At 38.8% G+C, this 10,233-nt stretch overlaps 1 protein-coding gene across 8 annotated transcripts in view; it reads right to left on the reverse strand.

Moving 5' to 3' along the window:
- Positions 1-10,233, reverse strand: part of Arhgap21 (Rho GTPase activating protein 21) — a 136,088-nt gene that overhangs the window by 72,990 nt on the left and 52,865 nt on the right. For 7 of the 8 annotated variants that reach the window (XM_031369147.1, XM_031369145.1, XM_031369151.1 and 4 more), the window contains exons 3-4: positions 3,397-3,576; positions 749-773 (exon numbers count right to left, since the gene is read on the reverse strand). In XM_031369147.1, the coding sequence (XP_031225007.1) occupies positions 749-773; positions 3,397-3,576 (205 nt within the window). Of the gene's footprint in view, positions 1-748; positions 776-3,396; positions 3,577-10,233 lie in introns of those variants that run through there. The other variant, XM_031369152.1, reaches the window with a different exon arrangement.

Consider the following 10,233-nt stretch of genomic DNA (forward strand, 5'->3'; position numbering starts at 1 on the left):
GCATATAAATAAAGAAAAAAAAAAAAAGAAATCCTGTAGCTAATCCACTAATACCCTATTAGTGGTAACTTCCTAGTTGTGTTCACTCTATCACAGTTATGTATACTTTTTAGAAGAAAGCACGGAATCCCCTTGAGTTGGAAACACAATGTGCAGTTCTAAGCCACTGGATGTGGGTCCTGGGAATCAAACTCAGGTTTTCCAGAACAGTAACTACTTTTAACTCGTGAGCCATCTCTCCAACATCAGAAATGAACATTTTCATGAATTTATTTTATTGTAATGTAAAACGTTGACAGAAAATGAAAAGAAAACCAAATCAGAATTATTAATAATCCCTTCTCAGTCTGAACAGCTCATGCTCGATCTTCCTTAAGTGCAATTAAGAGTAAGATTAGAAACAAGAAGGAGCAAAGCCACCTTGATGCACCAGGCTCCTTCCCTGAAAGGGCCATGAAGTTTACAAAGCTACTGACATAAAAATCTTACTTAGTGCCTTTAGAAGTACCAAGTAAATAATAAGGAATAATAACTGCATAAATGAGGAAAGCACTGGTGTTCACAACAACCAAGTGATGGAATTCACAAAAGGTCTGAAGCGAGAGCAGAGGATATTTAACTCTCATGATCTGAACACCTAAAAACTGCTCTACACTTGACCTTCAGAAGGTGACCTCAGTTTCTACCTCCTCCACCTCAGTGAGACTGCAGGAGAGTTTTGAGAAAAGGTGGTAGTTTAATGGCTTACCTCCTCTGTTTCCATTCTCTTCATCCTGCAAAATAAAACAAAACACATTGGAGCACAAACAGTCACCTCTTAGCTGAGCACAAATCATTAATATATAAATACCAACTAGAATCTTACTTGCAGCACTGTTGTCAGAGGGGTGGAACTTACACAAGAAAGAAAGGCTATGAGCGAAGTCGCCTGCAGGAAGGAGATCAGCAGCATCATGCTGAAATGCTGTCTATGTGAGTGTGGGGTTCCTAACTGCAGTATTCAGGTGGAGGCACCAAACAGTCGGTTCACTATTTACTGTACTGTATAGTGACCATCAAGGAGCTTTTATGGGCTATGACAGGTTGAAGAACTAACCACTGCATAGTTAAGTTCTTGTATTCAATTTGGAACTTCATCTGTTTGGTGTGTTTAGGTCCTTCTTCCATGCTGCCTATGTCTAGCTGAGAAATCAGGAAAGCAGCTTTAAAAAAAAAAAAAAAACTAGTATGAAAACAAATCAAGGTGAGTATTTGCTGAGGCTTGATCGAATCAAAGTGACCATGTACTGCAGAAATGAAAACGGAGCTTTGGCTGAAGGCTGGTAACTTATTACATAACTCTTGACCTTTATTTTGGCTGCCCAAATGTTATTTTTCTTCTTCTGGTTATAAGCTCAGTTCTGAGACTAATTAGTCGCCAGCTAACTGACATAATAGAGACATTGTTGCTATCAATCCTACACTTTTTTGGGGGGGGGGGGTTGAGACAGGGTTTTTCTCTGTGTAGCCCTGGCTGTCCTAGAACTCACTCTGTAGACCAGCTGGCCTCGAACTCAGAAATCCGCCTGCCTCTGCCTCCCAAGTCCTGGGATTAAAGACGTGTGCCACCGCTGCCCAGCTAATCATACACTTTCTAAAAACCATACAATACTAAACATGGTTTTAAACTCTTTGGTGGCTGGGGGTAGAGCTCGGCAGTACAGTTCTAACCTAGCAAGCGTCATGTGTAAGGCCCTAGATCTACTACTACTATTACTACTACTACTACACACAACACACACACACACACACACACACACACACACACACACACGGTCTTTGAGTGAATTAATAAAATTCACAATTAAAGTAAAAACACCCATGTATTTCCCAAGGAGAGCATATAAAAACCGAACCCTTTTTGCACGACTATCTGCACCAAACCACAGTAGTCCAGGCTGAGTGAGTATTACTGTCCTCAGGCCACATTCCCAATGTCTCTTGGGAGCAAAGCGCTGCTGTTGTATGACTAGTGACTTGCTCAAGGTCACAAAGCTATTAAAGCCAGAGCCCAAACTACAGGGAGTAGACTCAAACTCTGCAGACTCCACAAATGCTTTCTAATACAGATATATTTTTTAACCTGTACTGAGCAAATTATCTTATTTTTATTATTATTATTATTATTTTTATTTATATGAGTATACTGTAGCTGTCTTCAGACACATCAGAAGAGGGTATTGGATCCCATTACAGATGGTTGTGAGCCAAAATGTGGTTGTTGGGAATTGAACTCAGGACCTCTGAAAGTGCAGTCAGTGCTCTTAACTGCTGAGCCATCTCTCCAGCCCTAGTAAATTATTTTACAGATATCATATTATCTACATGTTCTTTGTGGTCTAAACTAAACAGACAAAACTTGCATAGTTCTAATGTGTATCTTGCAACTATGTAATATTATCTGAGCTTTTAAGATCAACAGATTCTTAAAATAGTTAAGATAGTAGCTGTACAGACATTTTAGGAAACCCAACTGGTAAATTTTAATTCCAATGGTAGTAATTATTCATAACCTTTAAAAAATATTCAGTGCCTTTAAAAGGTTATCCTACAAAACATTTTCCTGGAAAGAGGAGGCATTTAGGGAAAATGAAAATGAAGTGAAGCCCATGCCTTTAATTCCAGCTCTCTGGAGACAAAAGGCAAACAGATCTCTGTGAGTTTAAGGCCTGGCCTTAAAACTCACAGTAAGCCTACATCTCAAAAACTAAAAAGAAGAAGGATTCGACTGTGATCTGTAGATTCAACTAGATATTATCATTACATATCTTTATACACTAGCCAAGTTCAAATCCCTGGTCCACTGTGCTTATTCAGTTTTCATGTCTGTTGCATGAGGCTAGTAGCACTTCTCCCTACCACCGCTGTGGCCAGCATGCTCCCACTCAGAGTGGTGGTAAAGAGCAGTGGTTACATGTCAAGTGCAGCTAGAATCATCATACACTGCCCCTTTTCAGACAGGCATGCTCGCTACTGAAGTATATTCATACCGTCTAGTCTGATCTGCCATGTTTTAAAATTCTGGCTTACTGTAAGTCCTATGATACATGTCAAAGTTAGCAAATTTCTATTCTTATTAATTTTCTGTAACCAGCAGCGTATTTTAACCAACAATTTCCACGGTCTGCTCAGAGAATACAGAGTCTTTCTAAAAAGTAGGGAAAGTTACACATCACAAAGAAAGTTACACAAAGCATACAAGTTACTGAAAAACAGAGAAATTAAAGTTTTTGTTATGGGTTAAAAAATACATAAAAATGATTCAAATGCAAATATAACACTTATTTTAAGATAGAAAAGAGGAAAGGGGGAAGCTGAGAAGGAGAAGAGGCCCAGAAGAGATGGGAATTCTCTCACCTTATATGAAAACTGGATTGCAGACTCTGGGGGATAAACGATGAAATGTCGTAATGTGAAACCGAATCCTTGAGATGTTCTCTTCAGCATGACTGTTTTGGGACCTGGCCAGGAGAATGGCTCATCTTCAGACGGTGACAAAGGTTCACCTTGTTCCTTCCCATCTCTGTTTTTTGACACCTAAAGTACAAAGACATGTTAGCTACAGAACACAACATACTTCATTTAGAAAAAAAATACATGCAAACTGAATACCTGAATATAAACGTGAGCTTGATGGAGAGGACATATATCTCACCCAAACCAAAAAGCATGTGTGCATGTGTGCATGCGTGACACATGCACATATGTGCATGCAGTTGTGGGGAGACCAGAGGGTGTCTGGTGTTTTCTTCTACCATTCTCTGCCTTATGTCTGTGTGTGGCGTTTGGCTAGATTAGGCTGGCAGTCCCAGCAATGCTCTGAGTGACTCACTCACTGATGGTGGTGGTAGAAGCATACGTATGCAGAACCACTCCCAGCTTGTTAAGTGGGTCCTGGGATCCAAACTCTAGTCCTTACATTTAGCAAAGCACTCGGCCTCAGAGTCAGCTCTCTACCCAACCCCAACCCCACACTAAAACTATGAAAATAATTACACTGCAGAAAATCAACGAGCAAGAAACAATTCTTGGGCTGGTGAGATGGCTCAGTGGGTAAGAGCACTGACTGCTCTTCCAAAGGTCCTGAGTTCAAATCCCAGCAACCACATGGTGACTCACAGCCATCCATAATGAGATCTGATGCCCTCTTCTGGTGTGTCTGAAGACAGCTACAGTGCACTCACATATAATAATAAATAAATCTTTAAAAAAAAAAGAAACAATTCTTTAAAATGGCTAGCACAATAATTAAAACTAAAGATTTCATAAAAGGCATGAGAGATAATACCAAGTAAACCTCACACCGCACAAAGGGCAAAGAGGAGAAATGATGAGATAACAGTTCTCAGCAAGGAAGGAGACCAAGCTTTTTCAAACAGTGCAATGCAACAAATACTGGAAAATAACAGAAAGGGCCTGAGTTCGAAACCCAGATTCCATATCCACAGAGATCATAATCCTTCCAAGATTTCCATTTTTTGAGGTCTCCCGACCTCTGAGCTTCAGCCTTTGCCTGACCAACACTAAAAATCCTTTACAGGTTAAAACCAAAAACTTGCTCAGTACCTTACTCCCTTTTATACCCTAAGACTTAATTTTTACCCTATGCCTCTCTCCTACCCTAAGTCTTCAGGCTTCTCTAAGAGCAGCTACGATGTACTTCTTTACCTTTGACATTTCGAAACTTTTCAGTATCATCTGGTTCACCCAAGAAAAACAAGCACCGCCCACTTCAGGCTTTCGCCAGGACTTCACCAGGTCTACCCTTTCCAGAGGAACACAGGTGAACAGAAACAACAGCTAAGCTCATCAGTCCAAGATAACTAACCTAGAGTCTGTGCCTTTTGGTTGGAAAATTGAGGACAGTAATATTTAAAGTTATTACGGAAGAGTGAATGTGACATTGATAAGTGAAGTTGTTATTGAAATGTCAGCTAATTCTTGTCACCGTGTTGCTGTCGTTGGTGCTTTAGTCAAAAGTACATTAGTGTCTCATCCTAAATGGCTGTCATCCTCCTTCATTATCACTGGTAGCAAATGACCCCCTTTGGCTTTCACACTGAGAAAAGAACACTACAAAGAGAACTTAACCTCCCTCCATCTCCCTCCCACTCATAACATCCCCATGTTCTCCTGTTTTCTCTTCTACTGACAATGACTGAAGTGTCTGTTCTCTGAAGACCCTAGAGCTTTGTAAAGGCCCCATCTCCTACATTCTCTAGGACTTTTATCATGAAGACAAGCTAGATTCTGTCAAAGGCTTTTTTCTTCCTCTACTGAGATGATCACATGCTTTTTTTGTCTTTAAGTCCAGTTACGTAGTTTATGACATTTACTGACTTGCATGTAGTGAACCATCCCTACATTTCAGGAATAAAGCCAACTTGATCATAGTATGTACTCTGTGATGCATGTCTGCATTCTGTTGACAAGGTATTTTATTGAGCATTTTTGAGTCTATAGTCATCAGGGATATAGACCTGTGGTTTTATTTTTTTGTTGTGTGTTTACCTGGTTTGGGTATGACAGTAATATAAGCTTCGCAGAAGGGTTTTGGAAGTTCTGCTTTTATACTTTTTCATTTCTTCTTGCTCCTCCTCTTCCTCTTCTTCTTCCTCTTCCTCCTCCTCTTTTTTCTCTTCCTCCTCCTCCTCCTGCCCCCCCCCTTCTCTTCTTCAATAGATTGGCTGTAGATCTTCTTTGAAAATCTGGTAGAATTCTGCTCTGAATCTATCACATCTGTATCCTTTCTGTAGCTGGAAGGCTTTTTATTACTATTTCAATCTCCTCATTACTTAGGTGTCTGTTTAGGTTATTGACTTCTTGGTACAGTTTTGGTGATTTGGCTCGATCTAGAAACTCATCATTTCTTTCCAAGTTTTCCAGTTAATTGGGTACAGGTTTTTAAAATATTCCCTTAGGATAATCTCAATTTCTTTTGTATCTCATATGATGCTTCCTTACTCATTCCTGATACTATTAATTTGGGCCTTTCTTTCTTTTGATTAGTTGAGCCAAGAGTCTGTCAATCTTATTTATTGTCTCAGAGAACTAGCTCTTTGGTTGGTTGACTCTTTACATTATTTTCTTTGTTTGTATTTCATTGGTTTCTGAGCTGATTCTCATTATTTCTAGCCACTGACTAGATCTGGAGGTTTTGTTATGCTACGTTTTCATCTTTCATTAAGTTCCAGGAAATCTCTTATTTCTTTCTTTGACCCACTCATCATTCAGTAGTACGTTGTTTAATCTCCATGAGTAAGTGTGATTTGTTTGCTGTCATTTTTAAGTTTTATTGCATTGTGGTCATATAGGATACAATAGTTCTTTCTTTTTTTTTCTTTTTTTAAATTTATAATAAACATTTGTTTTATGTACTAGCATATGACTTCCGTGTGTTCCAGATCTATAGATCTGTTAAATCCATTTGACGTACAATGTCAATTAATCCTGATGCTTTTATTTATTTTGTTGTACATATGACCTGTCTATTAGAGAAAGTGGTGTATTAAAATCACCTACTATTAATAGAAAGATGTTAATCCTTTTCTTTAAATCCAGGAGTATTTTTTTCTTAATAAAACTGATTGTACCAGAGTTTGTTGTATATATGTTTAGGATAGTAATGTACCTGTTCCCTTGATTAGAATAGTGTTCCTTTTTAACTTCTTAGTTTTAGTTTGAAGTCTAGTCCATCAGATATTAGGATAGGAAGGCCTGTTTGCTGCCTACAATCACTTGCTCAAGAGAAACTCAGATTTTTTATGTCAATATAAAAATTTACACAGACTTGTTCACAGCAGCTTCATTTATTAGAAACTGAAAAATATCCCAAAGGTTTTAAAACAAAGCTGAACTTTGATACAGCAAATGAAATTAACTACTATGTAAGTATGTATTAATTACCCTAAATTAAAGAATCTAGTCTACTAGAGTACATACTTCATTTTTCCATTCATAAAAGACCTAAAACTTTTCTAAAAGGAAGCAGACATAGGACACTTTGATGGATAAAAAGAGAGAGAGAGAGAAAGAAAAGATGGGTGAGGGTCAAGTATATTCACTATCCTGGCCATGTAACATTGTCATATGGTATGATTACACAACTTAAAATATATGTAGTTGGTTACATGTCAACCATGCCTCAGGAAGAGACCTAAGCAGATGAGATGCAATAGAATGAATGCCATGAACTAAAAAAAAGCATGGTTGCTCTGGAGAAGAATGTGAAAGTGAAAGCAAGGCTGAAATCCAGAAGAGACATGAATTCCTTCAACAGCAGTGGTGATGTAATTAAGACCAATGGACAATCCCTAAGAGTTTATTAAAACACACTAATGTATATTCTTCATCATTTAAATTATCAAACATAGATGTACAAAGTAACTATCATTTAGCATTACAGAATAATAACCCAGTAACTTTTCCTACTCTTATTCCTTAAGAATACAAGATTCTACTGACTCTGCTTTGGCATTTTAATTTCTAGTTTAAGAGAAGGAGAGAAACACAAGGGAGAGGGAGAGAAACCCAAGGCAAAGACTGGTCAGTTAGTCCCAGCTTCCTTTTTTTATATGGGACAGGGTGCAGATTTGTAAGGGTTATGGTGAGGATCAAATGGCCAGTTTGGGAACGTGTTTATCATCCCCCTGCCTCCTCAGGAGTTCAGACAACAATTGGCAACTGTGATTCTCAATCTTGTCTGTTGCTCTTCAGTTCAAGTGCTTAACTGGCACAGTTAACTATTTACACTTCCAGGTTCCACAGCCCTTTAAAAAAAGAATTAGCTGGTCATCTAAGATCTGGCTCCTTCTTTTACTAATCTCTGACCACATTTTTTTTCCAGAGTTCTTATTTGCTTTGATGCCCTTTCCTAACTGCATTTGACACAAAAGCATGTCAAAATAGTGTGATTTATGAATGTCAAGAAAAATAAAATTGAAAAGAGAATTAGAGAAGATGCTGTATTACAGGACATTTTCAGAGAAAGGAACATCATCACTAAACACTGTTCCCACTGTCATGTCAGTGTGGCCTTGCAGGTGAATGAGCCATGGCCTCTTGTGATGCTAGTTTGCACCCCTAATGGCTAATGATAAAAAGCACCTCCTTAGCATATTTAGTTGCCCTACTATATGATTTTCACAAACAAAAGATCCTCTGAGCTTTACTGTAAGTGAACTCTTTTCATGTTAACACACAAGCACATGGAGGCCAAATCAAATGATTAGTGGATGGCTACACTCTGAGCAAGAATTAACACCAAGGTTTCTTTTGTTGTTGTTTTGGGTTTTTTCTTTTCTTTTTCTCTTCTTTCTTTTTCTTTCTTTTTTTGAGACAGGGTTTCTCTGTATAGCCCTGGCTGTCCTGGAATTCACTCTATAGACCAGGCTGACCTTGAACTCAGAAATCCTCCTGCCTCTGCCTCCCAAGTGCTAGGATTAAAGGCATGTGTCACCACTGCCTGGCAACACCAAGGTTTCTAAGATGGACAAGGTAATCCCAGTCCTCGGAGGTGGGAGAATAGTCTGATACAGGAAGACTGTATGAAGCCAACCTGAGATACACAGCAAGCCCATATCTCAAGAAACTTTCAAAACCAAAGGGCTCCCAATTCCAAGGCTAGGTTCTGTGTGTCTCATCTCTTCTATCTTGTAATCTGCATGTATTTCTCTTCTTAAGTATAGCCTAGCATCTTTTAAGATTTCACTTTCCTTTAAGATTCTAATTTTAACACTTAAAAACCGAACTGTGCATTGAATTCATGTCTCGAATATTCTTTTGATAGATTCATATTCCCAGATATATTCACGTTTTCAATCACACAGGAACCTCTCCTGAATCTTGGTTCCGTCCTTTAAGACTCTGGTCGTGTTACAGCATCTTTACTACTCTTTACACGAAAGAAAAGATATATATGGATGAGTACTTTCACTCTGGTTCTCCACAAACTGATCTTTTTCAGAGCACATAACTCAGTCCTTTTAATTTTTCCATCCACCCAGAATACATCCAAGCCCTTCTAGTCTCTGACCTTTCCCCTGTAGGAAAGAAGGGAAGGTTACATTTTCATTGGCCTGTTTACAAAGAGATAAAAAGAAACATACATGAGCCCAGCTTTCACTCCTACATACCCACAGAGCTTTTGATCTTCTGATTTAATAACAAGGGCCAACTGTGGGCTTTGAGTGAAGGAGACAACACTCAAGTGTGCTCCAGTTAGAAGGCTCCGGTGCACATCTCCCCAGCACAGCTCACTTCCCAGCCATGAGCACCCATTTACTACCTTAGTGAAGGAAGGCAAGCTGGGTAACAGAGATTAAATTCCTGTGGCCCAACGACTGCCACTCCATTCCCTTAAAAATTTTTATAACAAGGACATTTGATTGAACAATAGCTCAAAGCTAAGAGAAACCAAAGGAAAGGGTAACAAAATGCTCTAAAAATTAGATACAACAACTTGAGAAAGTAAAACAGGTGAGATAGATAGGAGTGTAAGGGTAACCACCGATCATAAATCAATAAAAGCAGTATTTTTTTAAAAGGGGAACTAGCATGACTAAAATAGTGGGAAAGTTCTAAAGGATTGTGGGGAACATTTTACACAAGTAAACCTGCCACCAATCACTGAAATGCACACCTATGGTGGGTGAAGATTACTGTATATAAATCACTGTGGTGACTGCTTAGGGTAAAGTGTTTGCCTGGAACATGGAAGGCTCTGGGATCAATGACAGGGTTGGAGAGAAGGAGAGGCAGGAATAAAGAGGGAAACAGGCTATCTCACGAGAGGCTGTAGGACAGACTGCTCATTACATAATAAGTAAAGGCATGTTTCCTTATGCACTTATTTGTGTTTAACATAATCAAGTCATCCTCCTTGTATATCCCAGAATGCAGTCTTGAGAAAACATTTTGCATCTTTTTGTCTTAAAAGGGTCCTCATAGAAATTCTATGATAGATCTACAGTCCTACTGGTAAAGACCTGTTCTCTTGTAACTCTTACCACAGGTCAAACATTGACTTAAAGAGTCTGTTTAAAGAGCCAGACCTTTTTCTTAGCCATCCAACATCTTTTGGTGATTTTATTGAGAAACACAAAACCATGGTGTTAGCATCCTACCTCTGGCTCTATTTAGGTTACGAGCTTTCCCAAAGTGACCTCTCCTCATCTCTCCCTTTGAACTCATGTA

Source organism: Mastomys coucha, unplaced genomic scaffold, assembly GCF_008632895.1.
Source record: "Mastomys coucha isolate ucsf_1 unplaced genomic scaffold, UCSF_Mcou_1 pScaffold15, whole genome shotgun sequence".
In the NCBI taxonomy this organism is placed as follows: domain Eukaryota; kingdom Metazoa; phylum Chordata; class Mammalia; order Rodentia; family Muridae; genus Mastomys; species Mastomys coucha.